General features: G+C 38.4%; 3 protein-coding genes across 13 annotated transcripts in view; 1 reads left to right on the top strand and 2 right to left on the bottom strand.

The window, feature by feature from the left end:
* Tomosyn (syntaxin-binding protein tomosyn) overlaps positions 1 to 13,954 on the bottom strand; it is a 29,622-nt gene extending 15,668 nt beyond the window's left edge. For 2 of the 7 annotated variants that reach the window (XM_070287876.1, XM_017175311.3), the window contains exons 1-13: positions 13,759 to 13,954; positions 8,817 to 9,350; positions 8,196 to 8,293; positions 7,920 to 8,108; positions 7,359 to 7,493; positions 7,225 to 7,288; positions 6,783 to 6,990; positions 6,626 to 6,701; positions 6,186 to 6,340; positions 5,468 to 5,649; positions 4,917 to 5,399; positions 4,567 to 4,709; positions 2,522 to 2,699 (exon numbers count right to left, since the gene is read on the bottom strand). In XM_070287876.1, coding sequence (XP_070143977.1) covers positions 2,522 to 2,699; positions 4,567 to 4,709; positions 4,917 to 5,399; positions 5,468 to 5,649; positions 6,186 to 6,340; positions 6,626 to 6,701; positions 6,783 to 6,990; positions 7,225 to 7,288; positions 7,359 to 7,493; positions 7,920 to 8,108; positions 8,196 to 8,293; positions 8,817 to 8,939 — 2,034 coding nt within the window. In that variant the 5' untranslated portion in view covers positions 8,940 to 9,350; positions 13,759 to 13,954. Of the gene's footprint in view, positions 1 to 2,521; positions 2,700 to 4,566; positions 4,710 to 4,916; positions 5,400 to 5,467; positions 5,650 to 6,185; positions 6,341 to 6,625; positions 6,702 to 6,782; positions 6,991 to 7,224; positions 7,289 to 7,358; positions 7,494 to 7,919; positions 8,109 to 8,195; positions 8,294 to 8,816; positions 9,351 to 11,123; positions 11,143 to 11,277; positions 11,335 to 13,758 lie in introns of those variants that run through there. The other 5 variants (XM_070287880.1, XM_070287879.1, XM_017175309.3 and 2 more) reach the window with 4 other exon arrangements.
* Positions 13,955 to 14,923: 969 nt separating this feature from the next.
* Positions 14,924 to 16,092, bottom strand: LOC108080515 (putative glutathione-specific gamma-glutamylcyclotransferase 2). Its single transcript, XM_017175294.3, has one exon. It carries the CDS (start codon positions 16,038 to 16,040, stop codon positions 15,081 to 15,083), a length of 960 nt encoding a protein of 319 aa, XP_017030783.1. The 5' UTR covers positions 16,041 to 16,092; the 3' UTR covers positions 14,924 to 15,080.
* Positions 16,093 to 16,202: 110 nt separating this feature from the next.
* On the top strand, positions 16,203 to 21,914 carry ssx (sister-of-Sex-lethal). 5 transcript variants are annotated; one of them, XM_070288677.1, is made up of 7 exons: positions 16,203 to 16,342; positions 16,937 to 17,087; positions 17,158 to 17,490; positions 17,559 to 17,666; positions 17,733 to 17,914; positions 18,337 to 18,929; positions 21,726 to 21,914. In XM_070288677.1, the coding sequence occupies exons 2-7, from the start codon at positions 17,025 to 17,027 to the stop codon at positions 21,782 to 21,784; spliced, it is 1,338 nt and encodes a 445-aa protein (XP_070144778.1). In that variant the 5' UTR covers positions 16,203 to 16,342; positions 16,937 to 17,024; the 3' UTR covers positions 21,785 to 21,914. The 5 variants fall into 5 exon arrangements, with proteins under 5 accessions (XP_070144778.1, XP_070144781.1, XP_070144779.1 ...); XM_070288680.1 differs by lacking the exon at positions 21,726 to 21,914 and adding an exon at positions 20,887 to 21,062; XM_070288678.1 differs by lacking the exon at positions 21,726 to 21,914 and adding an exon at positions 20,831 to 20,868.
* The last annotated feature ends 154 nt before the right edge of the window (positions 21,915 to 22,068 follow it).

A 22,068-nucleotide genomic window follows, 5' to 3' on the forward strand; every position in this document is an offset into this window, starting at 1 on the left:
TTATTTATGGCCTTAAAAGTATGGAAACTTTTTCTTTATAGTCTTAGTTTTAGGGCGATTTTCTTTTTAATATAGAAAAATATTTTTATGAGTGGTTCAAGGAAATTAAAACGCAGCTTTCATCATCTTTAGCAATCTTTAGAAAGTGCCTATCTAGAAATCAGAGGAAGCTCTTGCGATCGGATAATTAAATACAAAAAAAAATGATGTGTTAATTCATGAATAGTTCTTAGTTAGTTTCAACTTATATCAATTAGAGCAGTAAGGCGATTGGTTGTGAATATAGTTGGCAGATTGGTTAGCTTGATAGCAGGGTTAGGTCACTTTGGTTGGAATGAGAAAGCGATACAGCAGTTGGTTAGAGACGACTGAAAAGCTCACCGAAAAATGCTAGTAAAAACGGGGTACCAAGCTATAACTATAGTTAGTTTTAAATATAGTTTTATATATTTGAAATTTATATAATTTTCAGCAATATATATATACGTAGGTTGTTTAATTTTGCTTGCTTGCTTGCATATGTGTGTGTATATATATATGTATATATAGTATAGAGATATGGGTATATATATGGGGTCTAATTGCTATTTCTATGGGATTCACAAAAATGCAGGAAAGTGACAGCGAAGGAAACAAAAAACAAAACAAAACAAAAAAAAACAACAAACCAAAACAAGAATTTTTGGATCGGCTACAAATGTTCAATTTTAGCTTTAAACATATATTAGGTGTTAATTAAGTATATATAGATATATATATTTGAAATTTAGATACTTTTGTTAGTAATTAGAAATTTCGTTCGTAATGTATAAATAAGTGAATATATATTTATACCCTTGCAGGGTATTATAATTTCAGTCAGAAGTTTGCAACGCAGTGAAGGAGACGTTTCCGACCCTATAAAGTATATATATTCTTGATCAGCATCAACAGCCGAGTCGATCTAGCCATGTCCGTCTGTCCGTCTGTCTGTCTGTCCGTCTGTCCGTCTGTCTGTCTGTCCGTCTGTCCGTCTGTCTGTCTGTCTGTTTCTACGCAAACTAGTCCCTCAGTTTTAAAGCTATCTGAATGAAACATTGCATATAGTCTTCTATATACTCTCACTGCTATATATGTCGGAACGGGCCGGATCGGACGACTATATCATATAGCTGCCATACAAATGTTCGATATATTTGTAGAAAAAAAATTATAACTTTGCTGTTTTTCAACATTTTTGCACAATTTTTTAGATATGGCCATTCTATATTATTATAGAATTTTGGTAAAAATTTTATGAAAATCGGACGACTATATGATATAGCTGCCATAGGAACGATCGAGAAATAAATAGGAAAAAAATTATAGCTTCGTTGTTTTCCAACGTACATATGTTTATCTTCTCTGAGATATAAGCTTTTTTTATTATTCTAGAATTATGGTATAAATTTCATAAAAATCGGACAACTATATCATATAGCTGCCATAGAAGCGATCGGTAGATGTAGAGAAAATGTAAAGCTGGGAATGTAAAACTGTAACTGTCAAACTGTAAACATAATAAGTCTAGGTAAAATGTAATGAAACTCTGTTTTGTGTGTGTTTTAAGCATTTAAATTTATAATATAAATATCAAAAACAATCTGCAAGGGTATACAAACTTCGGTGTGCCGAAGTTAGCTTCCTTTCTTGTTTTATTTTATTTTTTGTATGCATATTAAATTTAAATATGTAAGTACTGAATATATTATGTACGTGGCATGTTCAAATGAGCTGAGCATTTGTAGTTGTTGGTCATTTGTTAGTGTGTTGGAGAGTTTACTGTTCTGTACCGTACTGTACTGTACGATACTGTACTCCACTGTAATGCCGAGCATATAATAGCAATACTTGTGTGGGGGCGAATTCATTTCGGTCTGTCTGTGTTTCTGGCTGTGTATGTCTGTGTGTGTTACAATTCGAATTAAATCGAATTCGAATCAAATTCGAAACAGGTTTGAATCAAATTCGAATCAGGTTTGAATCAAATTCGAAATAGGTTCGAATCAAATTCGAAAAAGGTTAGAATGAAATTCGAATCAGGTTCGAATAAAATCTAATTAAATATTTTTTTTATAGATTTAATTGAATCATATTCGAATCAATTCGAATAGGAATCAATTGAAATCGAATTCGAATTCATATTCGAATCAAATTCGAAACAGGTTCGAATCAATTCAAATTGATTTAATTGAATCCTATTCGAATCTAATCAAATTCTATTCATTTCAAATCAAATCTAATTCGAATTCGAATTAAGTTCGAATAAATTCAAATCAAATTAAAATTCAAATTATTTGTCTGTATGTATTCGGTATATGTTATATGTATATTTTTGGAGCTCGGGTCCACTGTAAATATATTCGGTTTACAGTGGTTACCCAACACACATTTTCTATGTAAGTCTCATTGGCAGAGAGTGAGACAGAGAGACAGACAGACAGAGAGAGAGAGCGAGAGAGAGAGAGACAGAGAGACAGATAGAGAGCGAGAGGGCACTTACCTGATCTGAGCTGGGCGATCGGCTTTGCTCCTCTTTGTTCTCAATGCGTTTTGGACTTTTTGGTGTTCGCGAGTAAGGATCATGTGCGCCATACAGATCGGGGCATGCAACACTCAATAGGCAAATTTTTTGGATTATATCAATTATGACAAGTCCATATTCGGTACCATAAGCCATTCTAAAAACAGAAAATATTCATATGTATTTCCAAAATCAACTGCATACAAATCAACATGTTAAAAAAACGAAAAACTAAATAACACCACAGAAAACAATGTGGATATCATTGGGCGGATGAAACATAAATTATTAAAAATAAAAAATATGTATAGAAAAAAAAATCAATATATATGAACAAATCAAAAAATTCAAAAACAAACAAAAAATCAATAACAAAAATTAGAAGAAATACTCAATAATATCGGAATCATAAAAAATGCTATTATTGAAAAAATACTACATAGTTGTAATTTAAAAAAATATATATTTTTAACTATTTACTATATTATTTGTACTAAAAACCAATATGTATTCGAAAAAAGTTAAAGAATTAAAGTGCATAAGAAAAAAACTACAGTCAAAAAATATCATTAAGTATCAAACAAGGATAAGCAGTTACAAAATGAAATACAAAATCAAATGAGAAAATATCGAAATACATATACGATTACCATTAAAAAAGAACCAAAAACTGAAAGACAAATGAATTATTTTGATGCGCATCATCACTCACACACGCGCACACACCAGGCACTAAAAATACGGTACAGTCCGGTTTACTGGAGTCAGTTTTCAGTTACAGTTAAGCTTACAAATTGTTCTTGAGCGTCTGTTTTGGGGGGGGAAATTGCATTGAAATTGCCCGGTGGACAGGGGCTAAAATAGCAAAAAAAATATATATATATATATCGAAATAATCCACATATCGAAATAGTCGACATATCGAAATAATCCACAAATCGAAAAAATCGATATATCGAAATATTTGTTATTTTGTTATCATTATAAAAATATCAATACGCTTTCTTTTTTGTTGAATATATCGAATCCAAAATAACAAAAGTATTGAAATTTTTATTACATTTCAACAAGAAAATGTAGAAAAACATTTCTTATGTACTTTACTATGAATATTTAGTTTACAAAAATACTAAATAAATAATTATTGAAAATGTTGAACCACTGGTTAAAGCCAGTAATATATATCAAAAGGAATAGTCCGATATATGGACCAAAAATAACACGCTACGTTACTTTAAAATATCGATATAAACTTGATATTTAACATTTTTTTAATATCATTAAGATATCGATATTATAAATATCTGTAAATTTTATATAATTTATTTGTTTATCTACTTTTGTGTAAAATATCGATTTAGTATCGATAAGCGATTCGATTATTGATATTTCGATATTTTTCGCATTCCCTCGGCCAAATCTGTCGTCCAGGGGCAGGGTTTTTTTGGGCTGGTTTGTATTTTGGTAATAAAATTACCAAAAAGGGGGGAACCTGGGTTGACTCTTGTAGTTCTTGGCGTCTGCTTGCAACTGTTGCATACTACGAAATATAATACACAACGCAAACAAATTCAACAAAAGCGGTGCTGCTTAGGGCGGGGACAGAGGCGTGGCAAAACGGGGGGCTTCTAGGCTAAAACACTCGGGCGAGCGAGCGTTAGCGGCGGATGGGATTCTTTCATAGTTTTTTTTTTTTTTTGTTTTTTTGGCTACGTCTCAGGCGCTTTTCAGAGAACGTCATGCATAGTACGAATACAAAACTAGACTACGTCTAAGTATTTTTTTTTTTTGGCGGGGGGTGGAGGAGGGTTCTAGTAGTAGTCCGCTTTTCCTGTGTCCTTTGTCTTGGTGGGAGAATTGTTGAGGGGTGGGGCGGGGTGGTATTGGGGGACTTTTTGGTGGTGGTGTGTGTACGTGTGTGGACAAGATGGATCCCTGGATGGTTTGAATGGATCGAAGCGAGTGTCACGGGGATGGTGGTGGTGATAGTGGGAATAAAATGAAATGGATGATCTACTACTTACAGGCCATAGCTGGAGCTGATGCACAGCGAGGTGACCTGCACATTCCGACGATTTGGTCCGGTTGTGAGGCAGACCAGCTGCGACTGGAAGCCCGGTGGCTTGCGCTGTGCTCCAAAGCGCACCTTTAACGAACACTCGGTTGTCTTTTTAGTGTAAAAAATAAAAGAAAAAAGTGGGAAATTAATAGGAAATCCTTTGAAATCTTAAATAGATTACTAAAAGACTTTTAAAATCAAACTAAAATGTGTTTAACAAGTAAATAAATTAATTTTTTAATTCATTTTTGAATTAATTCTTTAATTCATTTTTGAATTCATCTACATTTTAAACCTTAAATCGTTGGTAATTACCTTATCTGAATCACTCGATTCCGTCTTTTGCACTTGATGGCCCGTTAGAAAGTCACACTCGGGACTTGTGCCATAAATGTCATCAAAATTCTCATAGAGTATGGGTATCTCTAGCACCAATACCTCTGATGTTGATTCCATTTTACGGAACTTGAATAGCATAACCTGACCCATGGCCCCAGCCACACAAAGGCGTCGCGATTCCGAACATAGAAAGATAAGATGCACCGCCAATGGATTATCGCTTTCCGGATGCGAGTGGGCGACGTGAGAGCGCGGCTTCTCGAACATCTTGGCCGTCTTCAGCTTGTAGAGTATCTGTAGCGTACCGGCACCAGAGTCCCAGAACTTGAGGCTACCATCCTGGTGTCCGGTAATAACGATCTCCGAATAGCTGCACGACGCCGGCGACCACTCGCCACCGGATATAGGCCATTCGCGCTCCGAAAAACAGCTCTTTTTACTTGTCGTTGTGCGACCAACCTGATAGGTAAGATTATAACGTTTAATTATTATGTGGTTAATGAGAGTTCAAGGATCATAACACTTACTGAATAGAAAGCAGGAACCAAATCCGATGGGCAATCGGTTAAATATGTGCAACATGTAACAGGTGATTCGTGTAAGTCCATTGGATAAGGCGATTCAAAACATGGAAAACCGGGTGTTAATAAGTCTATTAATACTAAGTCGTATTGCAGTAGCACGGCAATTGCATACGGCTCCTGGGTCTCTGCAAAATGGATGATAAAAGGTATTACAAAATAATTAAATAAATGCATTTTCAGCCTAGGGAAAGTAGAAAATATATCAATATATCGATATTGCATCTGAATTTGATGAGAAAAACGATATACATAAAGCGATATTTTACAGTTGCGATATATTTATGTAAAACAAATCGATAATCGGTTTTTTATATTAGACCTGGAAGTTTAAAATTATCGATATCTTGAAGGTTGATTAATCGATATTTGAACCTAGTAATAAATCGATCTTTTGTTCGATATACCAATACAATAAAATCGGAAAAATGTAATATTTTAATTTAAAAACGTTTTTCGGATATGTTTTAATATCTTAATTTAATAGTATTAATTAATATAATTAATTAATAATTAAAATTAATTATTAGGATATATATCGATTTATTTCAATGTATAATTTTACCCCATTCAATTTTCTTTATTCTACTTCCCATTTCTATTTATATTTTCTATCCTAATCCCATCATATTTTCCTAATTTTAAATATTTATTTATTACATACCGCAGGGCCAGGGATTCTCACAGAGTGTGATAAAATCGCATACGGCATGCTCCATTTCCAGCACTGTGGTGGCCTTGCCCACCATCACCGTGATGCAATTCGACTTGGAACCCTTCTCCGACGGCATGCCGCCCGAGAAAATGGTGAAAGTTTCCCTGCAAAGCAGCAAAAAAAAAAATAAAGAAAAATTAAATTAAATAAATAAACATTTTTTTGAGGTATAAAAAATTAATTAAAATCTTGATAATTAAAACCTTTTTTATTATAGCTTCTTTTTTAATTATTTTTTATTTTAATTACTCGAAAATAATGAGAGCACACCCTGAGCTTTATGATTGTCTCCCATTATCTCCCTCTTATTATCTCTCGACAAACGGCAGAGAGCTATATAATATATATTTTTATTTATTTATGAGTAATCATGGAAATAAACCACTCACCCAGTTGTGCTGGATTTCAAGTCAACTTTATAAATCGGTTTGCACTTCTCCGCGTTGCCATCCTTGTTGGGTTTTGCTGTTGAATCATTGCATCAATTAATATATATATATATATAATTTATATTATATATATATTGCATTTTTAATGACTACTTACCATGCGGACAGACCTGCGACTGAGGCTTGGCCTGGGGCTTCGTTGGCCAGGAGCAAATGGAGCCATCCGTGTGCGAGGACACAAAGTACTTGCCCTCATAGTGCCAGGCCAGTGACTTGACGGCCTCGGCCGCCTGCCATCGTATCTCAGCGCATTTTGCCTTTAGATCCCACAATACAAGCAGCCCGCACTCAAATGCAATAAGCAACTTGAGGAAGAGAAATAGAATAGAATTTAAAATATTTAAATATTTAAAGAAGTCCAAAGATATTAAAAAAAGTGCTAGAAGAATAAATTAATAAAACTACAAATGCAAAAAATTAAATTAAAATTAAAAACAAGACCCAACGTCTCACGTACTTTAATAAATTCAACTTGAATTTCTGTATATTTTTTTATATGTTTTTTTATGGTGTCCCACTTTAACAAGGCCTCAACTTACCTTGTTTGCATCCAATGGATTATCACATAACGCAATCACAGCACCTGGATGACTAGTTCTAACCCTAAAAAAAATTGAAAATTAAATATTAGATCAAGTTAGGTAGACAGAATCTTCCTCGTATATACACTTACACTTCAATTGCTTTATTCCAGTTAATAATATATCCACTAAGTGCAAATGTATCTATGTGAACAACGTGTATGTTTCCCTTCTCGGTGCCCACGTACAGCCATTTGCTGCCCACGGGCAGGTGTATGCAAGTCACGCTGCAAAGGATACAAAAATGGAGAAAGGGATTATGTCATCATGGTTTTTATTTATTTAGTGTTTAATTGGCTAATAAAAAATGGTAGTTAATTTGAATTGGATGAAAAAAAAAATAAAATAAAAATGAACATAAATCAAATGAATAGCAAAATGAACTTTAGGTTTAAATTTTCTGTGCTAGGATAATAAATTAAACAAATAAAAAATAAATTAAAATTTTATAAAAATAAAATTTTTTTTAAATTAATTAGATGAAAATAAAGCAAAATAAAAATGAATATAAATCAAATGAATAGCAAAATGAATTAAAAATGTAAACTTGCTAAGCTAGGAAAAATAATTAAAAAAAAATAAAATAAAAATTAAATAAATGAATAAATTAAATGAAATGTAAAAAACTGTAAATGAAAATAAAAAAAACTTACCGCTCCCGCTGAAATTTCAGACTCTGCACAATGCGCGGCGTCTTTTGGCGAATGTTCCACAAGTGAATGGTGTCATCGGCGGTGACGGTGACCAAGGCGCCCTCATTGACCAGGAATTGGGTAAAGAGGACAGCGCACTCGGATTCGCCCTCGTGTTTGGCATGGGCATCGACGCCAGGTCGTCCCAAGCTATAGTATATTATATTATTATTATCATTATTTGTTTTTTTCCCCTCCCCCAAAAAAATCAAAGGGTTAATGCACTCTTTCTCTTACATGCGAATGTAGCCCGATTTGTCGCCAATCGCTAGTATCTTTTGTACTGGATCGAAGGCAAAGGATGTGGGCGAGTATGGAAAGCCATGACGAAAGGTCTGTGAAAAAGAAAGGTTCAAGGAAAAGGCATTAAATGGGAGATATTTCTCAAGTCAAAATCAAAGATAATGACGTGGAATATTGCTTATCTTTTTAGAAAACTGATGGGTTGACTTTATAATCATAATTTATTAATTTATGGCTTCAATTGTCATTATTTACATGTCATTGGTATTTATGATTATTTTGTATGTATTTTTTTTCAGTCACTGTTGGTTTTAAGCATCGGTTATAGCCGCGTGTGTCTTATGATAGATTCATTTGAGCGCAGCTACCAAATAAAACACCCGCTAGCTGCAACAGAGGCCTTTGCTGGGGGGTTAACACTTGTTTTAATAATTATATATAAATTATTTAATTAATTCAATTAATTTTATTTATTTTATATATTGTTTAAAGTTTTTTTTAGTGCTTAAAAATCTTCCTTCAGCCATCCAGTTACCATATTTAATATAACTATTATAATTCTTCTTTTTAAATATTTTATTTCTAGTTTTTAATCTTACTTTAATCTTAACTTACCTTTTTCAACGTAAAATGATCGGCCTTGAGTTGTTCCTGGATCTCCTGCTCCTGTCGTGTGGCTTGGGGCTGAACGCTTTGTCGAAATCCATCTAGAACTCCTTTGAATGTGAACTTTTTCATTTTTGTAACATGAGTCGACCTCGTGCTCCGGCTACTCTATCCTTTTTTTAGTTAATGCTAGAGATGCTGCGATGCTCCTCCAAGTAGAGTCCAAGGTTGTGGCTATTATTGGTTATAGTCGTCAAGGATGTTTCGGATGTGCTGTGGACAGGGTGCTGGGAGGAATGGATGGGGAGGAAAAATGGATCCTGCTCCAAGGAGAACCGAAAAGGTAATGGGGTATAGGTTTCTTCCTCTGCCAGCAAATCTATCCCTTTCAAGTCCTTCGATGTTTAGTTATAGCTCCTTTCTAGATAATCGAAACTAGAGGAGCCAGCGCTGCTGCTCGTCTGAGCTCGTCCTTTTTGTAGTTGTTGTTTTTGGGTTGGTTTTTGGGAAGTGAAACTAGGTTAACAATAGTCGAATTATTAGCTGCATCGAGTAAAAGAAAGAGAGAGAGAGAGAAGAGAAGGACAATTAATTAATACGGGGTTGAAACAAGTTGGAAACATAAATTACAATGTAGAGACAAGCACTTCATGCTGGCTCCGTTTCCCGCAAAACAACTGGTCACTGGGGTCCTCCTCAGCCCAGGACATCGAGTTTCAATTTAATTTGTAGTCTAATTTCAAACTTGTTAAGACTTGTTCAAACTTGTTTCATTTCAAATTACAATATCAATTATTTATTTTAGTATTTATTGATTTTCCTTAAGGGCTTTAACATTTTTTAAATAAATCTTTAAGTTTCAGTTAAAATGTTAAATATTTTGAATGTATAAAAAAAACATCTCTATTACTTTAAAATCTCCTGAAAAGTATGATTTAAGAAATGAAATCTGAAAACTATAAATCTCTTTTCTTTAGATTTCCACTTATTTTATTATTTATTTCTTATCCTTTTTTATTTCCGAATTCCATAAAAATTGAAATAGTTAAAATTCTTGGAGAAAACTTTATTGATTGAAAACTGATTGAACATATGCCGAAAAGTGTGCTGCAAAAATTGTTAATACACCTGTTCAGCAGTTTTTTATACATTTTCCACAGAAGCTCCCACTGTTTTTAGCTTTCTTTTCCTTGAAAAAAAATCTATAGGCATGCCAATTTCCCCCATTTGGATATCGGATATTGGAACAGCTGTCAGTGGGGCAATATTAAATCGTTCTTGCAAATCTGACCGCATTGTTTTCCTTTTTTTTCACTTCTGGCTTTCTTTTGTTTTTCTTTTGTGGTTCGTTTGCCCTGGGCCTGGGGGATTACATAAACCTTGATTTCTATTCAATGGCACACGTAGATTAATTAAGAGCTCCCAAGCCCCCCCGCGTTGCCGTCTATGCTTTACGTGTATGTGTGCTTTGAGTGCGAGGGAGATGGCTGTGGATCAATCTGTATAACGGGATATTGCGAGTGCAATGGCGAAATGTTAAGCGTTGATTGTTGGCTGTTAATTGAAAATCGTCATTGCTGCTGCTGGCTACAACATTATGTTATGTTGCACAACGTGCCGAGTGTATGTATATGTGTGGATACATGCCTATATATGTATATGCACTTTTTGATGGCACACAAATCGATTTTCTTTTCGCACACATTCGCTCATCACTCATCGCAATGTTGTGTGTGTTTGCGACTACACTCTGCTTTCCTTGTTTCATTCTATTCTCCTCCATTTTTTTTAGTTTTATTTTCCTATCTTTTTTTTCCTGTTTTATTTGCAATTGTTTACGCTTTGACAAACACACACACATGTCCATGTGCAAAAAGGAAACAGGACATACATACATACACATATGGGTCGCCAGGACAAATGCGCGCAACAGTGGAGCAAACAAAAAAAGAGGAAGAGGCAGAGACAGCAAGGAGAAGAAGAAGTGGGGGAAAGTGGGGAGGTGGGAGAAGGACAAGCAAATCGTTGGCATACTTTAAATTTTATTCCCGCAAACAAACATTGGTTGGCAAGGGGGTAGGGTAGGGTGTGTGTGAGGGGGGGACCAAGTAAGGGTGCAGGAAAGAGAGCAGTATAGTAGGGGGCGGGAGGTATGTGTGTGTGCGTGCGCGCGTGTATGTCTGTTTGATAATGACAGTGGTGTGCCATCCCCCTTCCACCTTCCCTAATGATGATTAAAATGCCATTCGCCGAGAGAGTGCGAGCGAGGGAGTCGTAGGATGCTGTGTATGTATATATGTGTACGTAAGCACTTACCATCTCCTTTGCTCACTCTCTCCCCGTCTCTCTTTCTCTTTCTTGTCCGTTAGGAGTCTCTCGGTGTATGTGTGTGTATTGATAACCTCGATTTACAGATTTTTCTCACAAATACATGCTTTTGGCTTTTTTGGCCCTGCTTGTTGCTACTCACATGTTAACTACATCTTCCTCTTTTTATGCTCCTGCTGCCTCCTTCTTCACCACTTGAGTATATTTATTAAAAAACAGAACAAAAAAAAGGAATGGGAGAGCACAGGAAAGTTAAGTTCCAGTACTTAAGAAAGCCAAGCACATTTACATTTGCTTAACAACGGTTCTCTCACAGGCACACATACACACACGGGCACAGTTGGAGCGCGCTTTTAAAGGATTTATTCGATATTCTTGTTGACTTTCGTTTGGTTTCTTGGGATTTGCTTAACTTTTTGTGTAAAGTAACTTGGAGTTAAAATCTTTTTTATTCTTTACGGGGACAACAAAAAAAAAATTATGCTACTACTTGGCTGGTCAGTTGTCGAATGAACGAGCTGCTGCCACTGCCGCTGCTGCTGCTGCAAAAGTGAGAACGAAGAGAAAGAAAGAGAGCAGATCCTAGCCTAGGATCTCTGTCTGTGTGTGAATCTAACGCACTCACTCGCACTCGCACTTGCAACCGCAATCTGTGCCTATTGGAAATGTAACGGAACGGACTTAAGCTGCTCTCTCCTGCCCCTTTTTTCTTATTTTTGTTAGTCTGCTTCAAGGCGTTTTCTGATTTTTGTTTAATTAACAAAAAATCTCGGCTCACAGAAGGCTCCCAATTCGTGTTCGTGTGTGTGTAGCAGCTGCCATGTGAGCACCTATTGCGCAGGCTTACGCTATTCGCCCCCGAAAAACGTTTTCGCGTACTCGCCAGGATACAACAGCAACGACAACAACAACGTGGGGGGAGGGGGAGAGGATTCAAAAACAATGCAAAATGTTTTGCGCGCGCGGTCACATGACACGAGTCCCACTAACACACTCACACAAACGTATAATCATCATACATCCTACAGTTGCGGCCAAAAAAATAGTTGTTATTTGCAAGCTTTGAAAAAATCTCATCGAAATAATAAAAAAAATTGTAAAACTTTTTATTTTTAAAAGCATTTATATTCCAATTGTTTTTAATATATTTTTTGTGTATCTGTAGAGTTTACTTGGGAAACTAAATGTACATATAAATTCATTGAAAATATTAATTTAATAACAAGTTTCAACAGATTAAAAAAAATGTGTAGCTTTGCAATACCATTACTTTGACCGCGACTGTAATTGGCACTTATACAACGGTAAAATTTGTTGAGGCAGCGCAGGAGCAGCACTCACACACTCATACGCACACACACACACTTTTAATTCTGTGTGAAGAATTTTTGATTTAAAAAAATTTACTTTGCCGAAACATCTGGAACACGGTTTTTCTAAGGGAGGGGGGGAATCGCAATAGATATTATTTATAGGTTTTATGCGAATTTTTGCACAATTTTTGGCAACTTTATTTTTGGTTTTATTCAAAACAGGGAAAAGCGCGTGCGGACGCGTCGAATGCTGGGCAGCGAAAAACTGAAACTGGGAAAGCACTAAATGGGAAGCGTTCGTTTTCCGCGCAGTTTCCACGGCACGTGTATGTATATGGGGAATACACACACACATACACAAGCGTATATGTGGATGTATGTATGTCCTGTTGGTTATGCAAAGCAGCCAAGAGTTGTAGGGTTGTCGCGGCTGGCTTTGATTTGGCGACTGGCAACCCTGGCTGGCGAGCGGAGCCTTCTCCCCAGGAATCGATACTTGTTGTTGTTGCAAAGAAGGTGGCATCAGTTCTTCGTCCTCTCGTTCTCGTCTCCCTTTTTTTATATTTCTAAGGTGGGGGAGTAATAATCCAACATGCGAGTACATACTAAAAAATTTAATCTGCTAAAATGTAAATACCACTACATTCCTTCGTCCTACCCCTCCCCCTCAACACACACTCTGCTGACACACGCACACTATGGCATTTCCCCCCTTTTGATAATTTGCATGGAAATTGTAATGAGTTATGTGCCGTTATGCGCCGTTATGTTCTTTTTGGCGAGAGCGAAAGCAAATCCATTACCAATAACTCAGCAAAGTAGGCAATAAAAAGGAGCAAAGGCGAAGAGAGAAAGATGGTGGAAAAGGGAGAGGGAGAGAGAGAGAAAGAGAGCGGAGCGGGAGAAATTCTTGCGTCAGTTGGGAAATGTACATAGTCCAATAGGAAACTTGTTGGGCAGTAAAGATACATGTATGTGGAGGGAAGACTTTCTCACGCCTGATAAGAATCTGCGTGGCGGTGGAGGTACGATTACGAAAGCGAGAGTGAGATGGCAATCAAGTGATTCAACTGAAGCGAAAAGAGCAGCGGCAGCAACAACAATAACAGCAGCTTAACCGTTGATATTAAAAACCAAAACGCAAATAACAAACATGTTGTCATTTCAACACACAAACGCACACACACACACACAAGCGCATGCCGTTAGAATTTGCATTCCGACACACACACACACACACACACAAGCGACTAGCATAACATCATCTGCCAGCGCCCCCGCACCCGAGACCCTCTGCACCCGCTGCCCACCTGTTTCATGGCGTTCGCCTCCGTCTGTTCCTCTGGACACTTGTCGCGCGCTTGACCGTTCCAATCGGGTTGACTGGACGCACGAAATATCGAAATCGAAATCAAAACGCAATGCAAACAGCAAACAAAAGCACAACGAACACGGTAGAAATAGGGCAGTTTTTTTTGACAACAGTTAACGACGCAGTGTGACCGGCGCAGGCCTTGCTGAAATATACCAAACCCTTACACCATTACAATATACCGAAAGTATACTAAACAAAAATATGGCAAAGTCTGCTAGCGCCTTTATCAGTTTTTAAAAAGTTCGTAAATCTTAAGGGGGTCTTCTCATTGGGCAACTTTTTTTTTCGATTTTTTTTTTTTGCATTTATTTATAGCTTGGGATGGTGTGTATATGTCCCCAAAAGGATTTTTAGAAATTCGAATTACTTTAGAAGATACAGCCTTTTTTGTGAAGCAAGTTCTTCGCAAAATGAGCTTTTTTCAAACTTCAAACGCGTTTATCTCGAAACCACGTTTTTCGAACTGGCGGCCATGATATCTCCAGTTCAACTGAACCGATTTTCATGAAACAAAGTGGAATCGACGCAGAATTGTCACCATTCTCGGGTGACGGAAAAGATTTTTTAAAAAATTTTTTTTTAATATATTTTTTTTACACTAAACTACAAAAAAAAGCCCGAAATCGATTTTTTTTTTTTTAATGGCCGCCATTGTTTAAAAAAATTTTAAAAAAAATCTGTTCCGTCACCCGAAAATGACATCAATTCTGATTATAACCCCGTTTTTATTTTTCATTTCGGACGCTCTGGAGACCCTGAACCGTGGCCGCCAGGACGACACCTTTTTTTTCGACCACCAAGTTTGAAGTCTGATTACTCTTTGATCAACCCTCGTATCGAGGCAAGAACAACTTTTTTAGTTACTTTGAAAATTTTTGAATACAATAAATAAAAAAAGTTTTCAATTATTCTTTGCATTTTCAAATAAGAATTTTTTTAAAAAGGGTCCAAAAAACGGCTTTTGAATGAGAAGACCCCCTAAATTAAATCCTTATCAGTTGAGATTTACACAATTCTTCCGGCGGATAAGGTGGAGTACTTAAAAAAATAAATAAGTATTTTAATTTAATGAATTTCTAAAAGAAATAAATCAAATTAAATGCTTTTTCTACATTATTCTCATAAATTTATTTATGTTTAATCACAATAATTAATGTTTCTATTTATAAATATTGAGGGAGAACAGATGCCTCCACTGATCGTCCTTGGTCCAGGAGTTATTTTACAATATGAAAAGGTACAGCACTCTCTTGGCGGTCACGTCTCGCTCCTCCTCTGCTGCAGGGCGCCATGGAGCAGCCACTCGCGGCCACCTGGCTGCTGGCAACGCATCAGCAGCTCCTCCAGCTTCTGTGCCTGAGCCTGCTCCGGCAGCTCCTTCTCCCGCAGAATACTTGCAATCTCCTCCAGCACAGCCTGCCTTAGAAGATGGGGCTCATCCTCGGCTATGTGACGCCTTACGTTAACCACCAGCTCTTCGAGATGTTCATCAACGGCCCCGGGGAATAGCTCTGCCATGGCGGTGGCCAAATTAAATAGATACTCGCGATTGGGGCCACTGGGGCCGGCAGAGCTAAAGATCTGCCTGGCGATGCTGGCCACCTCCGAGACATTGCCCGCATACGAGTCATTGGCCTGTGTGGCCACGTACATTATCACTTGGATGGGCGTGGTGGTGGCTACTGGGTACTCGTGGAACTCCAGGCTGCAGCGCTCGTAGCCATTCTTCTCCCGATAGTCCAGATGATCGAGCACAGCGGCCTTTTGGCTAGCCGCAATGCGATAGGCCACACCGTAAACACGATCCTGGTTAGGATCACCCGGCAGCAGGGTAACAACTCGGCCCGGACGCTCCGGTATGCCGCGATGATCGATACTGTGCTGGTAGAAGCGACGCTTGAAGCCCCAAACGAAGCCGCGACGCCGGTCTATATAGGGAAAGTCCGCCTTCCACACCAACGAGCCGTAGCCAAAGATCCAGGCATCGTGGTCGGTGGCTGCCGGTGCCTCCACTTGATTGCTGGCCTCCGCTTCGAAGCTGTCCAGCAGCAGGGATTTGGACTTGTCATCGGCAAGGCATTGCCCGTTGGTCTCCTTCCTCGTTTGCAGCTGTTCCGCAAAGAACTCGCTGTAGATGTGACTGGGTAGCTGCTCGGTTCCGTCTCCGGCTTCAGTCCCGGCTCCACGGCCTCGCAATCCCTCCAGAAAGCCCAACATCAGCTCCGTTTGCCCAATTAGTTAGTGATGACACCTGCCATCTAGTGCCAGTTCGATTACTTATCGCCGACAATGTTGCCATGTGTGTTTTTAGCTAGATTCTGAGCAAAAAATACGCTAAAAATAGCTAGAATTTATACAAAAGGGATTGCAAACCTATCGAGCAACCACTGTGGCCACACTGTCACTGCCAATCGAAAACGCTGTCCCATTGGCTGGTCACACTCAACATTAGCGTTTTCATTAAAGTGAGCAAATTTTCGTTGTTTTCCGGTGCAGTTTTCGCTGGCGATTGCTGAAAAGTAAGTATTTCCCCGTTTCGTGTGTGCCTCAACCCTTTCGAGTGTCAGCCGGTGACTTTTCCAGCCTATCTTAACGTTTTCAAGCAGTTTTCGTGCCTTTAAATTTTTTTCCCTCGGCACGGGGGCCCCAAGCCTGTAACTACACGCACACATACACAGGCTCGGGCATCCGCGTTTTCGCCGCGTGTGTGTGTGTGTGTGCACTTTGTGTTGGTATAGTTTTTTTTTCCTTGCTCAGCTTTTTTGCTGGCATTTTGGCTTTTGCGGCCGCGTCGGGCTTAGATGTAGCTTTCCACCTGCATCTAGGGCAGAGTGTGTGTGTGTGTGGGAGAGTGTGCATCCCGGATAGAGCTCTCCGCATCCGTAGAGACAGCCATCTCGCTCTTAACGTTTCGGCTTCCGAAGCCCCGCACACACACACACATACATATTCCAGCCGATTTGAGCCGAGGAGCCATGCATGCACTGACAGAACGCATCCTGCTGCCGCCAGACTAGGACACAGTGCCACAGTTTACGGCTAATTGAATTATCCAAGCAAACAGCAACCTACACACACACATACTCTCTCTCTCTCTCTCTCTCTCATTGCAGCTTCTGGCGCGAAGAGAACTGCGACGTAAAAAAGCAAAAAGGGAAAACAAGGAGTTAAAAAAAAATCCACACAAAAACAGTCCTAGGAATGTCGCAAGCGGAGAAAATGCAGGGACAGGAGCATGACGATGAGCAGTCCTCCGATATAGAGGTAAGTTTTAAAACTAGGCCAAAACCCACACACCAATGACACACATATTACATATACAATCAATTCACAGGAGTCCGGTGACGGCGTAGAGCGCGATGATCAGACCGACGATGAGGATAACTACAATGAGGATGACAGCAATGGGGATATGCAGCAGGAGCAGAATGATAATGGTCAGGATGGTCAAAATGGTGGCCAGGATGGTGGACAGTCGGGTGATGAGCAACAGGGCAACAACGGCAATAACTCTAACCAACAGCAGCATCAGCAGCAGTTGGATCGCTCTAGTGCCACCAATTTGATAATCAACTACTTGCCACAGGACATGTCCGATCGTGAGCTCTTCAACCTGTTTAGCGGCTGCGGTCCCATCAACACATGCAAGATAATGCGTGATTTTAAGGTGAGAATCGGGTAGAAATAAGCTTTGAATACTCTTTAACTTTGTAAATCGTTCTTTTAAAACCCAAGACCGGTTATAGCTTTGGTTATGGCTTTGTGGATTACAAAACCGAATCGGACTCGGAGGATGCCATTCAGAAGCTAAACGGATTCTATGTGCGCAACAAGCGCTTAAAGGTGGGTTCCTTAATCGTTTGTTTAACTCAAATTTCTTTTTCTAAACATTTTATATTATATTTATAGGTATCTTATGCCCGTCCTGGCGGCATGGCCATCAAGGATACCAACCTGTATGTTATCAATTTGCCGCGCAACATCAATGATGATATGCTGGACAGAATCTTCTCGCCATTTGGACGGATTGTTCAGCGCAATATATTGCGGGATAAGCTAACCGGACGTCCGCGAGGAGTTGCCTTTGTGCGGTGAGTATAAAAACGCAGGCTGAAATAAGGTTTAGACCAAGAAAAGTTGGAATAATCAAAATTACAAGCAAAGTGCAAAGTAAAAAACTAGGTCAAATTGAAATATGCGATTTTAGGTGAACTTTTTAAGCTGTATTTATATTTTTTTATGCTTACGTTTTGACCTACAAGGAAGTTTGGCTGAGAGAGCTTTCCGAAATGGGTCAATCTGCGGCTTGTTTGTATTTATAAGTATTTTAAAAATCCAAAATAAATTCATTTCTGCCTAAAGTTATATGAAAATTTCTCTTTAATATGCCTCTACATCCTTATAGCCCTAATCTCTTATCAAAACCCACTATAGTATTGTTTAGAAATTGTCTGTAGATGCTTATAAACCATAAAAACCCTCACTAAACCTTTTTCCCATCTCGTTTTTCCAGCTACAACAAACGCGAGGAGGCCCAGGAGGCAATCAAAATGCTGAACAATACGGTTCCAGAGGGCGGACAGCAACCGATTTGGGTGCGATTGGCCGAAGAGCATGGCAAGGCGAAGGCAGCTCAGTTTATGTCACAAATTGGCGGCGGTGGTGGTGGCGGCGGCGGTCCGCCTCACATGGGCGGCGGCGGCGGTGGTGGACCCCTGCAGCCGCCACATCATCATAACAACAATAATCACCACAACAATCCGCATATGCCGCCGCACTACCATCAGCAGCCCCAACAGCATCCGCATCACCATCCGCCGATGCATCACCAGCAACAGCAGCATCATCACCACCACCAGCAGCAGCAGCACCATCAGAATCATCACCACAACAACCACAATAATCACCATAATATGGGACCCCATCCACACCATATGCAACAAATGCATCAGATGAATCTGGGCATGGGCATGGGCGTTGGAATGGGTATGGGCATGGGGGGCATGCCCATACACGGCGGTGGCGGCGGAGGAGGAGGTGGTGGGAATGGTGGCAACGGCGGCGGTGGTGGTGGTGGCGGAGGCTTCCATCATATGGCGCACAGAGGTAGATCAAATAGACAGACACGATCTCAAAAACCGCATCCATATAACCATGCACAGAAATTTATTTAAAAACAAAAACAAACACACACAACACCAACACACACAAACACATACACGACGATGACGATGACGACGAGGACTATGACGCTCTGATCATAATATTCATTTCTTTACACAAATATATTAGCTGCATCTCGCAGGAGGTGAAGTGTTCATGCTGCCATTGCCGATGATTTGCTGCAGCCACCAGGGGCAGCAGGAGTAACAACAGCAACAACCACAGAGCAATGGCAACAACAAAAAGGACAGCATCAGCTACAGCAAGAGCCAGTGCATCATCATCAGTACTACCAAATAGAAGCGGCCAATTTAAGCCCACAGAGGAAGCAGAGATTGCCATTCAACAAGGATATGTACTCCGCCAACTCCTACTCCAACTCCTTCCCCTCCTCTTACACCAACTCTTCCTCCTACCTGCTGCCTGTCTACTTTCCTGTTTCCAACAATCCACCGACTACAATCCAGCTCGTTCCCGTCGCATTGCTATATCCTGTTCATCCGACTCCAGTTCCACTTGCACCACAAGCTCCTGCTTCCCTTACCGTTCCAGTGGAAACTGGATGTGTTCACTTTTACCAGGATAATGGAAATTCTGTAAATACATTGGATAACTTCTATAATGCTAAAGGACCTCGCGAGGAATTGCCATGCATAACAATAGAAATTGCCAAGGATTTGGAATCTTACCAAGGCGATAACGATAACGATGATGTGGTGTGGATGATGAACAGCATGTCCTTGGAAAACCTTGGAAAGGAAGGTGTTAAAAATGAATAAATCTGGGAAGACGAACAAAGAATTAAAGTTCTACAGAAATTCGAGAAGAAAAAGGAACTACAAAGAAAAGAAAACCATTAAAATTCTATGGAAACTCTAAAAGGAAAAGGAACTAAAAAAAAGAAATTAAAACTACAGAAACGACAAAAAAAGGACCCCACTCTCTCGCTCTGTTGTGCGTGGCCGCCTCTCTTGTAATGCATGAATAATTGATGTTGTGATCCTGATCCTTGTATGTTTATCCATGTGTTGAAAAAAAAGGCAAATCCCAGCATTGGCAGCAAGAATTCAACTACACAAAAGAGATGCAACAATAACAACAGCAATAACAAAACACAATAACAACATTGCTTTTTAAAATAAGAAGAAAGATGTAAGAACTTGAGGCGTCAAATTGATAATTACAATTTATAATAGTACTATGTGAATTTCTAAGTAAATAAGTAACAATTCCAATGAATTTGTATGAGTAGAGAGCATACGAAAATGTTAAACAAAAAGAAAGAGAAAGAGAAACGCAACACCTGCAGGTGGACAAGTTATTTTGACATGAACGGACAGAAAAGGACATGCACCGACAGGCTTTGATCGGACGCTTAATTTGTAAGCTTTTAAGAAATCCCCCAACCAACCCACAACCAGAACCAGAGTTAAAAACTACATATTAATAATAGTTAATAAATTATTGATGTAAAACTCACACACACACATACACTTTTACACTTGACACACAAACACACAGAAAACTATATCCTTATATAGACAAGTTTATACATATATTGAAGATATATATGGCACTTATATATATAATGTATAAACACCTGATTTCCGCAAAAATCAAACACAAAACAAAAGAAAAAAAGCTCATTTCGAGTTCGCTGAATATGAAATAAATTTGCAATTTTCCAAACCAGCAAAAACGACGGGACAATATCCAAAGTCCGAAATTTTTTGTTTTTTTTTTTTATTTTTTTGATCGTAAATAAATAAAGATAATCCTTAAACATAATCACTAGTCCCGTAGCATTACAAGCTAGCAGTTAAGGTAACGTATTTTTTTTATAGTTTTTTTTTTCAGACCTAAGTGAAAGAAACAAGCGAAAATACATGTATTTTTACAGTTAAATCTTAAGGATAATAAACACAAAAAACAAATCGAACAAATCAAGACAAATCTTGACATGTTTGTGTGTACGCGAACGAGCAAGACAGAGACACACAGGAAGCGGCGACCCAAAAGAGAGCGAGAGAGAGAGAGAGAGGATTGCATGGAAAGAAAAGGTGCAGATGCAGCCGTTAAGTGTACAGGTACGGTACAGTTGTGATGTATGGAGTTTTTTTTTTTTAAAGCTCCATTTTAAGTGTTAGTTGTTAGCTGTTAGGATCCTATACTTTTTTTCTCTTTTTTTTCTAGCTAAAATTATAGTCTACAACTTAGAACTAATCGTTAAGTTGAACGAAGGCTGGAGGTGAAAAAAAGCCCTGAAAATGTGGAATCTCTACCAAATTTACAAAATATAAAAAAAAGACAAAAATATTGTAAAAAAAAATGAATTTTTGCTATTAAAAAAAAAGAGTTTTACTGGAGTATTCTTGATACAAAAATGGATATTTTATTATTTATTGTAGATTTAAACAAACAACACACACACACGACACACCCACAAAACTGCTCAAAAAAATATATATTTCTTTCTAAAAAAAAAAGTATATTATAGGTTGTACATATTGATATTTTAATATTTATTGTAGATATAAACAAATTGTACATATTTTTCAGTGACCAAAGAAGCGGTCGAAAAAACCCCCCTAAAATATATTTTCATATTCTAAAAAAAAATCGATACTATCGATGTTTCGTCCGTAAAAACATCGAAAAATCGATAGTGGAAAAAATCGATTTTTTGCCAGCACTACTAACCACATTTGTTTTGTTTTTTGTTTTCATTTGAATTTTTAGTAAATTTACCGCCTGGCCACTGCCTGGTCTGGCAACCCTGGCCCGATAGCTATCGATAGAACCTTCCAGGCCAGAGCGAGAGGCAGCTAGTGTACGAAATCAGCTGCTGGAAACGACTGTGTTGTTGGAAGGCAGACCACAGGCATTCCAATGTCAATTAAATAAGCAAAAAAAAAAAAAGAAAAAGAAGCAAAAAACACGGAAAGAAAACGCAAGCTAAGCGTGTAAACTATTTCAATAAAAGGAAACCTTAAACGAAACATTAAACCCAAGGATAAGCAACAAAAACAAGGCAAAGGAGCACCCACAAGCAGCCACCAACGAACTGCGGACTACGCAATAA

This window comes from Drosophila kikkawai, chromosome X, assembly GCF_030179895.1.
Source record: "Drosophila kikkawai strain 14028-0561.14 chromosome X, DkikHiC1v2, whole genome shotgun sequence".
Lineage (NCBI taxonomy): Eukaryota > Metazoa > Arthropoda > Insecta > Diptera > Drosophilidae > Drosophila > Drosophila kikkawai.

What these genes read in the sequence shown, in the direction of transcription:
- LOC108080515 (XM_017175294.3), bottom strand. Translation starts at nt 16,040, where the DNA reads ATGTTGGGCTTTCTGGAGGGATTGCGAGGCCGTGGAGCCGGGACTGAA.
- ssx (XM_017175331.3), top strand. Translation starts at nt 17,025, where the DNA reads ATGTCGCAAGCGGAGAAAATGCAGGGACAGGAGCATGACGATGAGCAG. An exon ending in AGCAGTCCTCCGATATAGAG is followed by an intron (nt 17,088 to 17,157) that starts GTAAGTTTTAAA and finishes ATCAATTCACAG; the next exon opens with GAGTCCGGTGACGGCGTAGA. An exon ending in TGCGCAACAAGCGCTTAAAG is followed by an intron (nt 17,667 to 17,732) that starts GTGGGTTCCTTA and finishes TTATATTTATAG; the next exon opens with GTATCTTATGCCCGTCCTGG.